General features: G+C 42.6%; 1 protein-coding gene across 1 annotated transcript in view; it reads right to left on the reverse strand.

Moving 5' to 3' along the window:
• Positions 1-222, reverse strand: part of meiob (meiosis specific with OB-fold) — a 59,532-nt gene extending 59,310 nt beyond the window's left edge. Inside the window, exon 1 of the mRNA XM_078558655.1 lies at positions 154-222. Within this exon, the coding sequence (XP_078414781.1) occupies positions 154-222 (69 nt within the window). The remainder of the gene's footprint in view (positions 1-153) is intronic.
• Between the last annotated feature and the right edge of the window lie 20,931 nt (positions 223-21,153).

Raw genomic sequence — 21,153 nt, forward strand, 5'->3', positions numbered from 1 at the left:
GGTACCAGAAGCAGGAAATGGGGACAGATTTGGATCAAGCTTAAAAAAAAAACCTCTGACAAATCTTTGCAAAACTGATAAACAAATCATATCAAGCAAATATTTAAGATCTAACTTTGTTTAAGATCCTCTTTGAATGCAATTAGCACCTACAGGACGTGCTGAGTTTGGATGAAGATCAGAAATTGGAACCAAGTTCTGGCCAGAGGAACTGAAAGCCATCATCATCATATCCTGTAATTTAAAAAAAAAGTTCAGATTCCAAACATTTTCAACAAATTTAATTCAGTTAATTAAGACTTTCCCCATAAGTTTTCACTTATGAAACAATTTCAAATATGGAAGCTCAACTGTGCATTTGCGAATGCCATCAGTGTCTAGCCAATTCATCTTTTTTCTCCAGAAATCAAATTCAATTTAATTACTTCTTCATTGGGAGCTTGTTGCTAATGTTTCTTCTGTCTGTAATATCCTATTCATACAAAAAGAAAGCTCACCGTCCTACAACTGCCACAGAAACAATGTTTTCCATTTCATGTGTCAAAATGGAAATGGCAAATAAAATCCACTCCCAAAAGATGTTCCTTGGGATGCCACAATTTATCTTGTGTTTAAGGTACGGCAACGACATTGTGGTGAAGTTTAATCCTAAAGCCCTTATTGGGACAATCTGAGATGATTCCCCTCAAGTTTATTTTGAGAAAGACAGATAATAAAGCCACTAAATGGGTGGGAAGGACTGATCTATCTCTCCTCAAAGGAAAGCGTTCACCCTGCACCCCCAAGAGGGAAGAACCATCCACCGGATATCCTTTTTCCACCAGATTATGCCATCCTGGATATTATTAGGGTCTGGGAATAATTCCTCAGTAATGTACCCTTACCCAAAAGAAAGAGGGGGTCAAGTTCATGAGCTAGAAATAACAAAAAACTACGTGAGATAATATAAATTCAAAACCACACAGTTGTTTATTAAAAATCCAAACAGATCCAGGGGAGAAGGGGGTGTGGGGGGATGGGGGGAGGAAAGGGGTGGTGGCATATGGGGAGGAAGGGGTCGAGGGAGAGGAGTGGTAGGGGTGAGAGGGGGTGAGGGAATGAGTGGGTGTGTAAGTTTTTTAAAAATTAATTCATGAGATGTGGGCTTTGCTGGCTAGGTCAGCATTTATTGCCCATCCTTAATTGCACTTGAGAAGGTGACGATGAGCTGCTTTCATGAACCGCTGCAGTCCATGTGGTGTAGGTACAACCAAAGTGGTGTTAGGAAGGGAGTTAGGAAGGGAGTTCCAGGATTTTGACTCAGTAACAGTGAAGGAGCGGCAATATATTTCCAAGTCAGGATGGTGAGTTGCTTGGAGGGGAACCTCCAAGTGGTGAGGTTCCCATGTATCTGCTACCCTTGTCCTTCTAGATGGTAGTGTTCATGGATGTGGAAGGTGCTCTCTTAAGGAGCCTTGGTCAGTTCCTGCAGTGCATCTTGTAGACAATACACACGGTGTACCGCCACACAGTGTGGCACCACTGTACGTCAGTGGTGGAGGGAATGAATGTTTGTGGAAGGGGTGCCAATCAAGCAGGCTGCTTTGTCCTAGATGGTGTTAAGCTTCTTGAGTGTTGTTGGAGCTGCACTCATCCAGGAGAGTATTCCATTGCACTCCTGACTTGTGCCTTGTAGATGATGGACAGGCTTTGGGGAGTCAAGAGGCGAGTTACTCGTTGCAGGATTCCTAGCTTCTGACCTGTTCTTGCAGTCATAATATTTATGTAGGCAGTCCAGTTCAGTTTCTGGTCAATGGTAACTCCCCAGGATGTTGATATGGGGATTTAGTGATGGTAATGCCATCGAATGTCATGGGGCGATGGTTAGATTCTCTCTTGTTGGAGATGGTCATTGCCTGACACTGGTGTTGCACGAATGTTACTTGCCACTTGTCAGCCCAAGCCTGGATATTGTCCAGGTCTTGCTGCATTTGGACATGGACTGTATCTGAGGAATCGCAAATTGATGAAGCAGCTGAAGATGGTTGGGCCGAGGACACTACCCTGAGGAACTCCTGCAGTGAAGTCCTGGAGCTGAGATGACTGACCTCCAACAACCATAACCATCTCCTTTTGTGCTAGGTATGACCCCAACCAGCAAAAAGTTTTCCCCCTGATTCACATTGGCTCCAGTTTTGCTAGGGCTCCTTGGTGCCATACTCAGTCAAATGCTGCCTTGATCTCAAAGTCAGTCATTCTCACCCGACCTCTTGAGTTCAGCTCTTTTGTCCATGTTTGAACCAAGGCTGTAATGAGGTCAGCAGCTGAGTGACCATGGTGGAACCCAAACTGAGCTTGATAGCACCATTGATGACCCCTTCCATCACTTTCTTGATGGTCAAGGGTAGACTGAAGGGGTGGTAATTGGCTGGGTTGGATTTGTCCTGATTTTAGTGTACAGGACATACCTCAGTAATTTTGTACATTGCCGGCTAGATGCCAGTGTTGCAGCTGTACTGGGACAGCTTGGGAAGGCGGGGGGGGGGGGGGGGGGGGGGGTGGGCAGGAAGGGGTGACGGGAGTGGGGGGGACGAAGGTCTGACAGGAGGCGGGGACGACGAAGGGCTGACGGGAGCGGGGGTTATGAAAGACTGACGGGAGGGAGGTGTGAAGGGCTGACGGGAGGGAGGTGTGAAAAGGTGGGAGGGGGGTTTGGGGGGCCGGGTGAAGGGGCAGTTTGGGCTCTAGTCTTTGACTGTCGGGGCGCGTGGTGGCGGTTTGAAGGAGCCGCGCGCCCTGGAGCATGCTCTGCAGCCGCACCACACGACGCTCGAGATGGTCTTGCCTCGTTTCCCACATTCTGAATATCGGACGGTTCATGGTTTCAGGTCACCTATTATCGCTTAACATTGATGTTTGGCAGTTTCGTTTTCCTTCTTATGGCCGTAAAGAAAAATAAATATACCTGAATCGCACCCGTTTAGTCTTTCATGCAACAAGTTGACTGGCAGACTCGCCCGGGGTGACGTCACCGGAAGTTCGAGCAGTGGCTGTTGAGCACGTGGACAGATGAGTGCCTCACCTGGACATGGGGTGGCTGAGGACTGACCGAAAACATTTCCTCTGGAAGGTATAATATGCAAATTAAATCGTTGGCTAATACAACAACAAATTGTATTTATACAGCAACTTTAACTTAATAAAACACCCCAAGGTGCTTTGCAGGTGCATGATAGGACAGAACTTGACACGCAGCCTTGGGTGACCAGACATCCTGGGACAATCCTGTTCTGAAGAAGTCATACCATCTCGAAACGTTAACTCTGTCTTTCTCTGCACAGATGCTGTCAGACCTGCTGAGTTTTTCCGCGATTTTTGTTTTTGATCTTGGGACAATCCTGGGTTTTCACTAAAAGCCCCGATATCCCAATCGTTTTCTCCAAACTACTCAAATGTCCCAGTTTTCAGCTCCCCTCACGTTCCATTTACTGTTGGCAAACCCAAACCAATCCTCATTCGCTGCATTACGCCATGGGAATTGCAGTGCCTTTCAAGAGATTGTGCTGGGACGCTACCCCACGCACAGAAATCCTCCTAGCCGGCACTGGAAGCTGGAAGGGAATTGGCTTCTGGGTGAGGAAAGAAGATTGACAGCAATGTCCGCCAACCACAAGCTGCACTTGCGAGGTAGTCAGACGGTGTCCATCGGTTACCCACCAATCAACGCTGAGGAAGGTGGCCAGGCAAGTTCAGTTGAGCTGTGGCATGTTTAACCAAACTTCCTATTGAAAGATTGTTTGCTTTTTACTTGCAGTTCTGAGTGCAAACAAAATCGCACACACTTGAGAGACGTTCGCTAGTTTAAAATTTAGCTACTGGCTGAATTTCTTTTGGAAAAATATACTTTATTCATAAGATCATTTGAACATTACAAAACATTTCAAAATGGCCATCACAAAAAGTGTAATCGTATTCCAGTTTTCCACATAGATCATGAGGTGCTTCAATACAATCAATGAACATTACAGACATTTCAACATGGTCATTACAGTCAGTCAGACAGTGCAATAGTATTCAAGTTATCGGCATAGATCATGTTGCATTCTGAGGTGCTTCAATACAATTGTGATACACGTAATATTCACTGCATACATTCAATGTGAGTCATACAACCCAAGGGGTCTAAACCATTCCCAGCCCTTGGTGCACTATGGCAGAAAGGTCTCAGACAGTGACTTTTTCCCATTGCGCCTTTGTGGCAGCTGCCCAAACTTTAGTGCATCCTTCAGCACATAGTCCTGGACCTTGGAATGTGCCAGTCTGCAACACTCGGTCGGGGACAACTCTTTGCACTGGAAGACCAACAAGTTTCGGGCAGACCAAAGAGCACCTTTCACTGAGCTAATGGTCCTCCAGCTGCAGTTGATGTTTGTCTCGGTATGTGTCCCTGGGAACAGCCTGTAGAGCACAGAGTCCTGTGTCACAGAACTGCTCGGGATGAACCTCAACAAAAGTTTCTCTCTCCAGACCTCCTTTGCAAAGGCACACTCCACGAGGAGGTGAACAACGGTCTCTTCCCCACCACAGCCACCTCAAGGGCAATGTGCAGAGGCGAGACTCCTAGCGTGTAGGAAGGATCTGACGGAGAGGGCCTTTCTCACCACCAGCCAAGCTACATCTTGGTGCTTGTTGGAAAGTTCTGGTGATGAGGTATTCTGCCAAATGACTGACAGTTTGCTCAGGGAACCATCCCACAGGATCCACCATCTCCTTTTCCCGCAGGGCCTCTAGGATGTTACGTGCGGACCACTGCTTGATGTACTTGTGGTCAAAGGTGTTTCTCTACATAAATTTTTCCACGAGGGACAGGTGATCCAACTACTTGGAGCGTTCCACGGCAGCATGGTCAGACCCATCCTTCGTAACACTGGGGACAGGTAGAACCTCAGCACGTAGTGACACTTGGTATTTGCGTACTGAGGGTCTATGCACAGCTTGATGCAGCCATACACAAAGGTGGCCATCAGGATGAGGGCGATGTTGGGCACATTTTTTCCTCCTTTACCAAGAAGTTTGTACATTGTGTCCCTGTGAACACGATCCACTTTTGTCCTCCAGATAAAGCGAAAGATGGCTCGGATGATCGCCACTGCGCAGGAGTGGGGAATGGGCCAGACCTGTACAGCAACATCGAGAGTGCCTCACACCTGATTACCAGGTTCTTACCTGCAATGTAGAGGGAACGTTGCTCCCACATGCTCAGTTTTCTTTTCATCATTGCCACTCGCTCCTTCCAGTTTCTTAACGCGTGCCCTGGTCCCTCTGAACCATATCCTGCTAATGGCTGAAAATGTCTACTGTTAGAACCCAGTGTGCAAATTAAAATAAATGAGGCTTTTAAATGGAAATTGGTCTTACCATTGTGCATTGCACAGTAAAGCTAGGGTAGAATAGAGGATCTTGGCTGGGATCTTGTGACCAACCTTGGTTCTTTTTTTTAAAAGAAAATGAGGCAGAAATGACATTGAAACAAAAGTCTGTGATTTGTAACTGCTGTCTTCAATAATTAAGTGTCTCAAAGGAGTAATCAACTCTGGCTGGACATATTCCAAGAGATGTAATCACATGACCTCTTAACTTCAACTGCTCCTCCCCCAGATTCCTGCCATTGGTCATCCAACATGTCAATGATCATAGAGCCCCGCTTTTCCAAGGCCTTTTCAGTATGTTCCAGGTTTGACTTTTAAAAATCTGGCCACGATAACAAGAGCCATATAATTTGATATTACTCCAGATGACTGAAAGCTTGTCAAAATGATGGTTGATAAGAAAGATGTTGGACTTGCATTGTGGTGACCCAATGTAACATGGGAAAGAAATAGGGTGTGTCTTAAGGGATAAAAGAAAGGTGGAGATGTTTACAGAATCACAGAATCACACAGTGCAGAAGAGGCCCTTCAGCCCATCGAGTCTGCACCGACATGTGAGAAACACCTGACCTACCTATCTAATCCCATTTACCAGCACTCGGCCCATAGCCTTGAATGTTATGACGTGCCAAGTGCTCATCCAGGTACTTTTTAAAGGGTTTAGTGAAGGAATGCCAGAGTTTAGGGCCTAGATAGCTGAAGACATGGCCAACAATGGTAGGAACAATTAAAATTAAGAATGTTCAAGAGCCAGAGCCGATGGAGTGCAGAGGTCGGGTTGGGGTTGGGTGTGGGGTGCTGTAAGTCTGGAGGAGATTACAGAGATAGGGAGAAGCCAGGCCTTGGAGAGATTTGAAAAATTCTGGTCTTGGTGTGAGTTAGGATATGGGCAAAAGAGTTTTGAATTACCTCAAGTATTTGGAGTGTATGCAGAGGCCAGCCAAAAGTCTGATAATGACTTCAGCAGTAGATAAGCTGATGCAAGGGTGGAGTTGAGCAATCTAAATTATGGTGTATATGTATGGTAGGTAGCTCATCTTGGAGTCAAATATAACACGAAGTTTGCAAACAGTCTGGCTCAGCTTCAGACAATTGCCCAGGGAAAGGGATGGGATTGGCAAGGGAGCTTGTGACTGGAATGAAGACAATGGTTTCTGTCTTCCCAATGTATAATCTGAGAAAATTTCTGCTGGATGTCAGGCAAGCATTCAGACAATTTTGAGACAGTTTGGGATCAAGGGTAGTGGAGGTGAGGTAGAGCTGGGTATCATCCACATAATTGTGGAAAATAATGCTGTGGTTTGGGATGATGTCTTGGGGGGCAGTATGTAGATGAGAAAAAAAGAGGAAGCCAAGCATTAATTCTTGTGGACACCAGGGGCAACTGTGCAAGAACAGGAAGAGAAGCTGCAGATGATTCTCGGACTACCATAGGGTAGATATGAAAGAATAAAAGCACAAAATTTGCAAATACTTAGTGGCCAGGATTTTACAGCCCCACCCCTCGTTGGATGCGGCAAGACATATAAATCTCCATTCAGGTTGGTGGGACCGTAATCCCGCCGGGCGGGAGGGGCTGTAAAATCCTGGCTAGTAAATCTTGTAATGTCAGTGGAGAGAAATGATGATGCAGCAGAACAGTTCTATTGAAACATCATTGACCTGAAATGTTGTTGTTATTAGCAATTGTTAAAAGAATACCTACAAAAAACTCCCTAGAGACCCCACCCCAGCTATTGACAGGAAAATCAATAACAAGTTACTGTCACTAAACAGTGATAATATTCTATCCAAGCCTTTGCATAATAAACATACAAATTAGGAGCAGGAGTAGACCACTCGGCCCCTTGACCCTGCACCGCCATTCAATAAGACCATGACTGATCTGATTTTAACCTCAACTTCACTTTCCTGCCTATCCCCGATAACCTTTCACCCTTTTGCTTATCAAGAATCTAACTACCTTAAAGATATCCAAGGACCCTGCCTCAATCGCCTTTTGAGGAAGAGAATTCTTAAGTTTCACAACCCACTGAGAGAAAAAAAATTCTCGTCAAGTAGTATAAACGTCATACCACTTCTTCCTATCTGATTTCATTCAGACAATCGCAGATCCACGAATCAGATGTTCCACTGAGACCTATTGTGTCCACGAAAGGTTCCCCAACATACAAGACAACTCTGCACCTATCCAGGATACTCCCACCGCTAACAGGAAATCCATATCATTAACTCTAAATATATCATTAAGTAGATACAGCAAACCACAATCAGCTCATCAGATACAATGGTCAGTTTCAATGTTGAGTCACTGATCAGCATAATAGCCGTCCCAGCAGCTTTCCTTATCATCAAACAACATTTTGAAGAAGACGTGCCATTCAGCTCACCACCACCTTCTCCAGGGCAATTAGGAAAGGGAAATAAATGCTAACCTAGCCACTGATACCCACATCCCATGAATGAATTAGAATAAAATTAACCGATCTACTACCAACACAATAACTTATTACAGCCTTGGTTCAAACATGGACAAAAGAGCTGAACTGCAGAGGTGAGGTGAGAGTGACTGCTGTTGACATCAGGGCAGCATTTGACCAATTGTGGCATCAAGGAGCCCTAGCAAAACTGGAGTCAATGGGAATCAGGGGGAAAACCCTCCACTGGTTGGAGTCATACCTAGTACAAAGGATGTGGTTGTTGGAGGTCAATCATTTCAGCTCTAGGACATTCCTGCAAGAGTCCCTCAGGGTAGTGTCCTATGCCCAACTATCTTCAGTTGCTTCATGAATGACCTCCCTTCCACCAGAAGATCAGAAGTTGGGATGTTCGCTGCTGATTGCACAATATTTGGCACCATTTGCGACTCCTCAGATACTGAAGCAGTCCATGTCCAAATGCAACAAGACCTGGACAATATCCAGGCTTGAATGACAAGTGGCAAGTAACATTCATAAGAACATAAGAAATAGGAACAGGAGTAGACCATTAGGCCCCTCAAGCCTGCTCCACTATTCGATAAGATCATGGCTGATCTTGTGTTTCGATTTCCACATTCCCATATAACCCCAATAACCCTTGATTCCCTTGCCTAACAAGAATCTACCTACCTCTACCTTAAAAATATTCAATGACCACGCCTCCACCACCCTCTGAGGCAGAGAATTCCAAAGTCGCACTACCCTCTGAGAGAAAAAATCTCACCTCACCTCTGTCCTAAAAGGGCGACCCCTAATCTTAAAACAGTGCCCCCTAGTTCTGGACTCACTCACAAGAGGAAACTAAGATGTAATTTATGACTTTAGTAAGAGCTGCTTCATTATAATGATGGGTGCAGAGAGCCGATTGAAGGATTTCAAACAAGAAATTCTGAGAAAAATGGACAGGGATTTGGGAGGTGACAGGGAGGTTGGAGATGAGGTGTCAGCTTGCAATAGCAGAGGGGTCTAGGGCTTTTTTTTGAGGACAGGCATGGTGATGGCAGAGTTGAAGGAGAGAGGGACAGTACCTGAGGAGACAGACCATTAATAATATCAGTTAATAAAGAAGCCAGAAAGGGAAGTTAAGTGGTTAGCAGTTTAGGAGGAATAGGCCTAGTAAGCAAGAGGTGGATTTCATCAGCCAGATGAGCTTGGAGAGGACATGAGTGGAGATGGGAAAGAAGCTAGAAAAATGCGTAAAGGGTTAGGGTAAGAAGGTAAGAAATTAGGCTAGGTGGGATAGGGGAAGAGAGGGAAACAACTGAACAAAATAGCCCATGAGCTCCTCATTACTGGAGGTGAGGGTTGTGGAGGTAGGCAGGAGTGGGGTAGGCGGGGTGGTAGGGTGGGGGTAGGGGGTGTGGATGGGGGGGGAATGGAGGCAGAGGTGGGGGTGGGGGGGATGGAGGTGGGGGTGGGGGATGGTGGGTGGGGGAGACACATAAAATCCTGGCCAGCAAGAACTGGAGAAGCTCTGAAGAAGTCATATAGATTTGAAATGTTAACTCTGTTTCTCTCTCCAAAGATGCTGCCAGACCTGCTGAGTTTTTCTAGTGTTTTCTATTTTTATTTTTTATTACAGAAAGAACTGTCCTCGGGAAGGAAATGTAGGTAGAAAAAAATAGAAGGAAATGATTGGAGATTGTTTTATCATACTAATGCTAGGGGTTGGGGAGCCACTTGTGATGACAAGATAAAGCGGATTGCTGTTGGTAGGAGAATTTATATGAAGGGAGAAATTTAGGAAGGAAAAGAGGGACAGAAAGCAAGAAGAAGTTGAAATCACAAAGAATGAAGTTGCTCAGTGCAGAGGTAGGAAGAAAAAACAGAAGATATCTCAGTGAGATGTTTGGTATATTTGTTGGGTGCTACAGAACAAGTATTTTAAATGAGGTGTGATGAGTGGAAAAAGGTGGGATGGTTGAATGAGGAGAACTTGCAAAACAAAAGACTGGTTGGGGGGAAAACCAAGGTGTGATTTAAGGATGAGGGCTACACCACTGTTATGAAATTTTAAACAGGATAAGTGGTGGAAGGGATATCCAGGTGGGGAAGCTTCAGCAAGGGGAAAGATATCATCTCCCCTCAACTGTCTCTGTCAAGGCCATAATGTCAGTGTGATCATCCGCAATAAGATCATGGATGATAAGGACTTCATTAGCAAATTAATATAAATGAATATTTTGGAGAGAGATGTGGAGGGAAGCAGTGCCAGCCATTCTACGGGAAGTATTCACAGAATCAGAGCTGGAAGTGATGAAAGGGACAGAGAGGAGGTTGCAAGATTAGCCCCCAGTAGGCAGGAACAGAATAGGTGTTGCTGCTCATGAGGAGGCAGCAACTTGTGCCTTAATGGGTCTTCTTAACAATGCCAAGAGAGCACAAAGGGAGACTCCAGGGTTATTTAAGAAGGAGTCAAGCCTAAGATGGCAGCATCAGAGCAGGAGAGACGATGAATACTGAAGAATTGGAGACTGAAAGTGGATTACCAGAGGGTAGAGGCAAAAAAAGGAGGAATGATAGTGGGGAGGGCTAAAATGAAAAGGGGAGAGGGGAGAGAAGAGGTGAAATAGAAGTGATGGGTTTGAGTCCAGTACAGCAGCCAAAGGTGCATGGAAGGATACGGGAAAAATTGGGTTATGTAGGTGGTAAGGTTACAAATTAGATCAAAATAGCAAAGACTGAAATGCATGGGGAGTAGAGAGGACCTAACGTGAATAAAAAAAATGTAAATTTAAATGAAGGTATATGAAGTTGATGTAGTGAAATCGGCAATGGATTGAAGACCAGGTGCCAAGACAGGTGAATGGAAATAGACAATTCAAAGTCTGTGGATGAGTCCCTTGGGAATTGTTGCAGGTAAATCTGACAGTTGAAATAACGAGATGCTATACTCTTCAACTGTCAGAATGATAGATCAAGGCCATTGTTGAAACCATCAGTTGAGTTTTGAAAGAGAGTAAATAGAGACTGTGAAGAAATTTCCAAATCACAGTCTCTGCTGCTTAATCTAAATGAGAAGAATGAAAGCAGTTCATTGAAATAGACCAGAGCTGCGGAGTGAATCCATGTCTCTTATCAATATTGATATTGCCAATTTCAGTTACTTCACCAAGGCTAATTAATTTATGTTTAAATTCACTCTGGTCCAACAGAGTAATTATTCCACTGGAAAATGTTGAGAGATGTCAGATTCCAGACCCTCCTTAAACCAAGCACAGTTCAGCAGAGACAAGGGATAGAGTAAAATGATAACTGAGGAACACTGCAAATTTTACAGACATCATGTTTGAAACAACCCTCTTTGTAGTTAACACAGTTAAACATTCTAAGGCACTTCACAGCAGCGATACCAAACAAAATTTCGTACTGAGCCACAAGGAGACATTGGAACAGATGTCTAAAAGATTGGTTAAAGAGGAAAGTTTTAAGTAACATCTTAAAGGAAATAAATTAGATGGAAAGGTTTAGGGAGGGAGCTTAAGGGCTTAGGGCCTTAGCAGTGAAGGCATGGCTGCCAATACTCAAGCAATTAAAATTAGGGTAGTTCAGGAATTGGAGGAGCACTAAGACCTTGGAGGGCTGTAGGAGGTTGTAGGGATAGGGAGGAGTGAGGCCATGGAGGAATTTGAAACAAGGAAGAGAGTTTTTAAATCAAGGCGTTGCTTAACCAGAAGCTAGTGTAGGTCAGTTTGCACAGGGGTAATGGGTGATCAGGATTTGGTGTGAGTTGGGACATGGACTGAAGAGTTTTGGACTATCTCAGGTTTATGGAGGGTAGAATGCGTGAGGCTGGCCAGGAGGGTGTAGGAATTATCAAGCCTAGAGGTAATATGTTGGGAAGAGGGTTTCAGCAGCAGGTCAGCTGAACACACATAGCACAGAAAGAGGCCAATCCACCCATCATGCCTGTGCTAGCTCTTTGAAAAATCTGTCTAATTAGTTCCATTCTGAGCTCTTTCGCCATAGCCATGCAATCTTTCCCTTTTGTGAAATTTATCAAAAGAGCCAGAACAATAAATACAGGTAATAAGATGTCAAATTTAAATGGACAAGGCCCTGGTTAGACTATAATAGACAATAATAGCCTCTCCAATATTGTTTATTTTAACTTCAAAAAGAGCATTGACAAAATTCCACATAAAAAAATTACTAATTAACGTGAAAATCCGTGGAAATTCAGGGTAGAATTTGGGACTGCAATGGAAATGGCCATTGCCTGGCATTTGTAAGCACGAATGCTATTTGCCACTTATCAGTCCAAGCCTAGAATTTTTCTAGGCTTTGCTCTGTGTGGGCATGGGTGACTTCATATCTGAGGAGTTATGAATGGAACTGAATGCTGTGCAATCATCAGTGACCATCCTCACTTCTGACCTTATATTGGAGGGAGGGTCATTAATGAAGCACCTGAACATGGTTTGGCCAACGACACTAAAGAACTCCTGCTGAGATGACCTAGGTCAGAAATGATTGACCTCAAACAATCACAACTGTCATCCTATTTCTAGTTATGACTCCCACCAGGAGAGTTTTCCGCTGATCTTGCATGACTTCAGTCTTACTAGAACTTTTTGATGCCACACTCAAGTCAAAAAGGAAGAAAGCTGTAGACTACCAGAATGTATCAATAAATTGGCCAGGTGGGCAGAAATGTGAAAAATGAAATTCAATCCAGAGAAAAGATTGAATGACATTTGAATTACATTTAGGGAGAACAAATATGGCAATGGAATATACTGTAACTAATAGAATGTTGAGAGGTGTAGAGGAACAGAGTGCATGTTCACCTGGAGGTAGCAGGATAGGTAGATAAGGTGGTTAATAAGGTATTTGGAATACTTATTAGCCAAGGTGCAGAATATAAGAGCAGGGAGGTTATGTTAGACCTGTATAACACTAGTTAGGCCCCAGCTAGAATACAGCATATAGTTGACAGATGTAATCACAGTAGTGAAGGGACAGAGGAGATTTATAAGCATGTTGTCAGGAATGAAAATTTTAGCTATGAGGAAAGGTGGAAAGACTGGGGTTGTTTTCTTTGGAACTGTGGAGGCTGAGGGGAGATTTAACTGAGGTGTAGAAAATTATGAGATGCTTGAAGTGGATAGGAAGAACCTATTTCCCTTAGCAGAAAGGTAGCATGGATTTTTAAAAAATTAGTAGAAGGATTAGTTGAGGACAAACTTATTTTCACCAGCGAGTGGTGGAGGAAGAAACCTTCATTGAACTTTAAAGTGCTTGGATAGGCACCTGAAGTCCTGTGGCTTACAGGACTGTGGACCAAGAGGTGGAAGGCTGAATAGCTCTCTTTTGGCTGGCACAGACATAATGGGCTGAATGGCTACCTCCTGTGTGTAAGTTTCTGTGATTTTGAATGATTTTAAATTCTACCTTTATGTTGAGGGCAGCCACTCCCACCTCACTTCTGGAATTCAGCTCCTTTCATGTTTGGGTCAAGACTGTAACAGGGTGTGAAGAGGAAATGTCCTGATGGAACTCAAACTGAGCATTGCTAACCTGGGTATTGGTGGCTCTATTGATGGCCCCTTCCATCAGTTTGATGATTGAGAGTAGACTGATAGCTGACCTGCTTGGAGTGGCTTGCTTTTTATGAATAGAACATAGTGGGCAGTTTTCCATTTTGTTGGATAGATGCCTGTTTTGTAGCTGCAACAGCTACAACGCAATAGCTTGTCTAGAAGTGCAGCTAGTTCTGGAATGCAGGTCTTTAGCAGTACAGCCAGGATGTTGTCGAGGCTCATTGCCTTTGCTATTCCAGTACTCGCAACCATTTCTTGATATCACGTGGAGTGAATTGAATTGACTGGCGTCTCAGGAGGAGGTTGTGCTTGATCATCTACATGACATGCTGGACTCCACCATCATCGAGGATGGGAATGTTCATGGAGCCTCCTGCTCTCATTAGTTATTTAATTGTCCACCATCATTCATGACTGGATGTGGCAGGACTGCAGATCTTTGATCTGATCCGTTGGTTGTGGGATCACTTAGCTCTGTCTACAGCATGTTACTTCTGCTGTTCAGCATGAATGTAGCCCTCTGTTGTAACTTCACCAGGTTGGCACCTCATTTTTAAGAATGCCTAGTGCTGCTGCAGATATGTTCTCCTACGCACCTCCTTGAACCAGGGTTGGACCCCTGGCTTGATGGTAATGATACAGTAAAGGATATGCTGAGCTATGAGGTTACAGATTGTAGTGGAATAAAATTCTGCTGCTGCTGATGGCCCACAGGGGTTCATGGATGCCCAGTTTGAGCTGTAGATCTAACATATTTAGCTTGCTAGTAGATTCTCACATGATGGAGTGTGTCATCAGTGTGAAGTTGGGACTCCACAAGGACTGTGCATTGGTCAATGCTACTGATACTGTCATGGACTGATGCATCTGAGGCAGATACATTAGTGAGAACAAGGTCAAGTAAATTTTTCCCTCATGTCTGGCTGCTATGTCCTTCAGGGCTCAATCAGTGATGGTACTACCGAGTTACTCTTGGCCTAGGATAATTGGAAGAGCTCAGCTATGATTGTCCCCACAGTTGAATTGCCTGCTGGTATTCCTTCTCAGCTCAGGCAGGAAGAATGGGCATTTGGAGAAGTAATGCAATGCCTGTAGAACTATATCTCATGAATTACCATCTTCATGAGAGGAGGTAGAAAATAGAGACGAATAGAAAATACTGTTAAGTGGGACAATTAAAATGATTTTAATTATACACCACGTTCATGTATGGTTAATGTGTACGTACATAAAATAAAATATTCTGTTTACTGAAAAGTAATTGTGAAAAAAATGCAATATTCAGTGCAATACCAAGAATTTATTATAAGAGATAATCCAAGTGACATGTTGAGGATTCCTTTTAATATAAATATGATTTCTACACATTTCTGGATGTATAATTTTCTGTAAATCTCTTTCTCTAAACATTTCATCCAGAGGACAAAATCCTCAGTTTCTGTATTCATTTACTTCAATTGTAATTCTGTTAAAGTTATAATTTTGGTGCAAGTTGTACTGCTCGACAGTTTCAAAGAGTTTGACTATTACTGATCTTGTGCAATATCGCTCGAGATTACACTTTACCAATCACACTTTGCTTATCTTATCTTTGTTTTTCCTTTATTGATCCTTCAATGTATCTTTACTTAATGTAGGTCAATCCTTTGTTTATTGTTCAAATAGTAAGAAATAATCTTCAGTTGATTTGTTTATTGCTGTAGTGTCATTCAACTTCTCAAGAAAATGAATATTGAGCCGTTTTATTGCAGTATACCAAAGGACCATTACCCATCCATCTTTATCATGCCTACGATGTAAATCAATAATAATTAAACTATAACAGCAATGACAAGATTTTGATCCTGCTCAGGTGAAGGTTACAGCCTTAATGTCACCAGTGTTGCAAATGCTCATACTGGTTGAGTAATAGTTACGTCAAGTAACCTAATATTACAACATCTTTCATTGCAGTAGTTAGTCCAATGAAAATTAATATCACCATTGCTATCATATTTATTATGTCAGTCTGTTGTAACTCTTACCTATCAAATGATCTGTGTCAGAATTTTCAGTTTCTAGGTTGGCAAATGATTAGTATTTATTTCATTTGCAGATGACTACTTAAGATTGGCACTGAAGAGATCAGAAGATATTAAAACACCATTGTCTCCATAAATAATAAAGTTTAAAGTATAAAAATGTAAAGTAAAAATGTCTGCCATATTTATACTTATGTTTTGTTAATAATGCACCAAACTGTATTCTGATACAAAAAGACCAATAAACTTTACTTTCTATTCCTTAGATACTACCTTTACATTCTTAGTCAAAAACTGAATCAAAATACTTATTAAACAGTTCTGTCATTCCTTCACTTCCAAGTATAAGATACGTCCCCCTTTCTTTGTGGCTCCATCCCTTTTTGACTGTTCCTTTACGTCTTCAGTGATAAAAAAGCACGAGCTCTATGCCTTTGCCAGACCAGGTTATACTTCACTTATCTGCTTCCCATATACTTTTCTTCTAAAAATATAAAAATTGGTTTAAAAAAAAGGCTTTATCATATGCCCCTTCTTGAAACCTAACGTTTTCTCTGATCTGTTATTTATACCTGGAACCGCAACCTTTGCACCCCTTCCTCCTAGCCAAAACGTCTTTAACCTATACCTGTTTCATCTCATACTAAAATATCTCCCACCACTGCACTGCTTTGATGCATCAATATTTTTCCAATCAGTTAATCTGGGCTAGGTCCTCTTTGATCTAACTGAAATTAGGTACTCCCAGTGCAGCATTTTCATCTTCAACTCTTTTTCTGTATTCAATTTCACATGGTGATATTTCTAAACTGTTCTGCAACCTTCCGTTCACATACTTCCCCAGAATAATTGTCTAGAACCAAATCTAGCAGTGCATCCTTCCTTGTTGGACATACAGTCCTAGATGTGTGCTATTTTGTCATCCTTCCATCTATGAAAGATGATGAACATACAGCAAACAATCCATTTCAGATGGGGTGTCTTAACATGGCATGCCTTTGCTGATGGCTGAAGGGGGCCAATCCTTGCAAGGTAGGTTCTGCCACAAGTGCTGCACATGAATCTACCAAGTAATGCTGTGGGTTGTTGTTTTCAGCATTGGCATCTGTTGCCAAGCCACTGGCCATCGTGGTGGTTCCTGCCAGTACACAGGAGATGTTGCCATTTTCCTCTAATCAGTTGGTGACTCCAAGGCACAAAATATTTATGTCTAAGGCCTTCATGTCATGCTTGCAGGCATCCTCGAGGTGAAGCTTTGAGTGTCCTACTGGCTGTCTGACTCCAGCTACCTCATGATACAGAACGGTATGCGACAATGTTCCATCATGCAGATATGCCCGAGTCAATAAAGCCACTCTGTTTGAAGAGGCCTAATAAACTTAGGAAATCTGCCTTTGAGAGGACTGCCGCATTTGTAATTTTTGTCCTGACAGGATATAATCATAATATGCCACAGACAGCGAAGATGGAAATCGTTGAGCTTCTTTCCTTGAAAGCTGTAAGTTGTCCATATTTTGCAGCCATACAGTGAGGTGCTGGGAACACAGGCCTTATAAACCGTCAGCTTAGTCCTAAGAATTAGTTTGATATTATTCCATGTGCATTTCATGAGTTGGCCAAAGGTGGTAGCTGCTTTCCCTATGCTTGTACCAACTTCTGCATCCTGAATGCATGCTAAGAATCCTCATTTTGAGCACAAAAGTTTTTCTTATCCAAGTCTACCTAAGGAAATGTTAAATCATCAATTATTCTAACTCTATTACTATTGCAAACCTCTCTAAATTGCCTAAAAAAATCTCAATCCCTCTTCCACTATTTAGTGGTCTTCAATATGCTCCCAATATGAAAAAGATTATTTTTTTAGTTCAAACCAGGCAGTTTATCTTGGCCATCATGTCAGCTATGGCTCGGTGTGAACAATCTCACCTGTGAGTTAAAAGCCATGGGCCCAAATTCTATTCCAGAGATTTGAGAACTTAATCTGGACTGACACTTCGGCACATTACTGAGGGAGTGCTTCATGGTTGGAACTGCCATCTTCCAGATGAGATGGTCAACCAAGGTCTAATCTGCTCTCTCAAAGTGAACATAAAATATTCCATGGCATTATTTGAAGAAGAGCAGGGGAGTTCTCCCAGTGCCCTTCCCAATATTTATCTCTTATCTAACATCATTAAAACATATTGGGCGGAATCAACCCAGATTTGCACTAAGTGCGATAGCAGGCGGGTAAAACGATGTTTTACCCGCTGGCTGCGATGGCGGGCTTTCACGCCTTATCATCCAAACCTGCCGCATTACTTATGCATTCCTGGGAAACATGCCATTTCCATGGCAGACGGACTCTCATTTGCCTACCACACCATCACCTCGCCGCTTCATCATGCCGGGCACCATATTTAAAGTCTAGCTGCGTGTACACATATCAGTGCTTCCAGCTCATGACTACTGCAGGGAAGCTGTCCACAAAAGGCAAAAAAACTGCAGGCCCCAGGTTTAATGACGCGTCACTGGATGCCGTGGAGGCCTGTTGTGATGTCCTCTACCTTCGCTCTAGCGTCAGGACAGGCAGCGGCGTCACCAATCCAGTGTGGCAGCAGTGGCCAGTGCCAATAAGCTACCCAATTTGGCTATCCACTGCAGATAGAGGATGAATGATCTCATCCGTGCAGCTAGGGTATGGCAATCATCTCATCGCTCTAAACTCACACGCTCAAGCCCATCACACATTCACTGGCATCTCACTGCCAGCTCAAGGAACATCACCATCCTTTCTCACACACATCCCCTCACGTGTCCACCTGGCCCCATCTCCTCTGGAGACTGCCTCCTCAGCCCTCACTATCTTAAGGCCACTTGCACAGATCAACATGTGTCTCCACACACACCCCACTGACAATAGGGGTGGTGGGGATGGGGAATGAGTCCAGCGGGCTGGCTTTTTAATGATTTGCTGATGTATTACAATGAAGTTCCCTTCTTAACTCTATTACTACTGCAAGCCTCTCTAAATTACCCACAAATCTCAATCTCTCTTCTGCTATTTAGTGGTCTTCAATATGCTCCCAATATGAAAAAGATTATTTTTTTAGTTCAAACCAGGCAGTTTATCTTGGCCATCATGTCAGCTATGGCTTGGTGTGAACAATCTCACCTGTGAGTCAAAAGGCCATGGGCGGGCTGAGTGAACGATCGCAAACTGGTTTCACGTGGTCGCGAAACCGATTGCGCCATATTGCCTGTCACGCCAGCGAACACGCCCGACGCCGGCAGCCATTATCTGGCTGTATGTCTCATCGCTATTTGTAGAATGCATGAAAATTGCTTGCATTATAATAGGTGCAATTCTAAAGTGTACTTAATTGCTTTAGAGTGCTATATAAATGTAAATCCTTTCCTTTTCATTTATTTGAGCACTGTTATGTTCTTAAATAGTAAGGACAGCTCTCTCTGTGTCTTTCTGTATCTCTCCTGAAAATTTCCTGTCCAGGAATATTTAGTGCATATCTCAGCCCAGCCGAAATCAAATTTTTGCCAAGGCTATATTATTTTAGACTGTTTAATATTATAGATACCTTGGTAATTAAATTTCAAAATGATGAAACTGAAATTTCTAACATAATTCTAAGTTAATTGCTTGTAATGAATTCATAAATTGATGTTAACTATTATAATGGCCTGAAAGGACAATGAACAGTTCCAGCCTCCTAGCTGCAATTTGACCAACAGACTAGGAATGCTGGACTGGACTTCAATTGGAATTCATAAAATGCATAGTAGAGTATGGCCGGGATTTCCACCCAAAGTCAATGGGCCTTTTGCTGGCCCATCAAATTTTCCATCCAGCCCACAATAATTCTCGTCATGGGTGGGACCAGAAAGTCCTGGTCGATTGGATCCATCTCAAGTTCCTCCTTAATGTATTGCCTCCTGCATATCTAAATTAGGAAGAAGGTTTCAAAGTGGCTTAACATTAGTCCTAAAATAATTGGGAAGACTGAAGCCATTACTTTTGGTTCCCACTGAAAACTACGTTCCCTAGCTACCAACTTATTCCCTCTCATTTACAACTGTCTGAGGCTAAATCAGACTGTTCACAACCTTGGCCGTACTTGACCTGGGGATGAGCTTCCAACCATATATCTCTGCATCATTAAGACTGCCTGTTTCCACTTCCCTAACATTGCCCAACTCTGCTTCTGCTTGAGCTCACCTACAGCTGAAACTGTGATTTATGGCTTTTTACCTCTGGATTTGACTTTTCCAACATACTCCTGGCCAACCTCCTATGTTCTATCCTCTGTAAACTCGAGGTCATCCAAAAAGCTGCGGTCAGTCCTAACTCACACCAAGTTCCATTCAACCATGACCCCTATTCTCACTGACCTTTGGTTCCTGGTTAAGCAACACCTTGATTTTAAAATTCTCATCCTTGTTTTCAAGTACCCACCATGGCCTTGGCCCTCCTATCTCTAATCTCCTCCAGTCCCACAACTGTTCGAAATATCCACCCTCCTCCAATTCTGGCCTTTTGAGCATCATCAATTTTAAATGCTCCAACATTGGTAGCCATGTCTTCAACTGCCAAGATCCTAACCTCTGGTCCTCCCTAAACCTGTCTACCTCTCATTCCTCCTTTAAAATGCTCCTTAAAACCTACTTCTTCGACTAAGCCTTTAGATGTATGTTCTAATATGTCTCAGTGTCAAATTTTGGTTTATGATACTCCTATGATGTGCCTTGGGACATTTTATTAAGTAAAGGCAGTGTAAATACATGTTGCTGTTGTGACTGCACTCAATATTTGAAAGAACAGAAATACAAAGATAAGGATGTAGCTAGAATTATGGATACCATTAGGTGAATATATAGTTCAAACCTAAATATAACAGAAATTAACTCCTTTTGGGTGTTTCAAAACTTTCATATATTCATGGTGTTGTTAGTAGATACTCCAAATTCAGAAATTAGTTGAGTTAGTTTCAATATGTTAAACTGACAGGAATCTAAAAACTTCGAAGCCTTCACCAAGGTAGGCATTCTGGAATACATTGCAATAACTAACTGTTATAAAGCATTCTGAGGATTGTCAGAATTGTTTTAGTATATTAAAAACTAGAACCTGTGTTTCAAGATTTTCAAAACAATGTAGCATATTTTTAACTGCTTACAGAAATCTTTTTGATTTGGTTTGGTAAAACCTTTTAAAATGATTTTAGTTAGGATTCTAGCAGTCCAAAACATTCCTCCATGGTTTAGAACATGACTGCTGGAAAATGCTATAAAAATTCTACAGCTGCATTTCAAACAGACTTTTTAATCAACAAATCTTTCCATTCCTGGTTTTCTTAACATTCAAGCATAAATAAAGGACATGGTAGGGGTAAAACTCATGGGATTGAAATTTCTCTGTGTATTAGATATATCTGTGCCATTTGCTTTGAATAATAATTTTATTTACTAATTTAACAGAGCAATTACTCAATTTTGGCCATGTTTTTAAAATTTCTCCTAAGATTAAACAGTTTTTATTTTAACACAGCATTTTAACACAGATCCAACATAATGTATTTTGACTTAAATATCAATTGAAGAATAATTGGTAAATTTGCTCACATTTGTATTCAAGTTCATATCATGTTAATCATGGCTGCTATAAACCAGGAGGAAAAGCTTGTAGAGGTTCTACATGCAGCACAGA

This window comes from Cetorhinus maximus, chromosome 15 (assembly GCF_964194155.1).
Source record: "Cetorhinus maximus chromosome 15, sCetMax3.hap1.1, whole genome shotgun sequence".
NCBI classification, from domain to species: domain Eukaryota; kingdom Metazoa; phylum Chordata; class Chondrichthyes; order Lamniformes; family Cetorhinidae; genus Cetorhinus; species Cetorhinus maximus.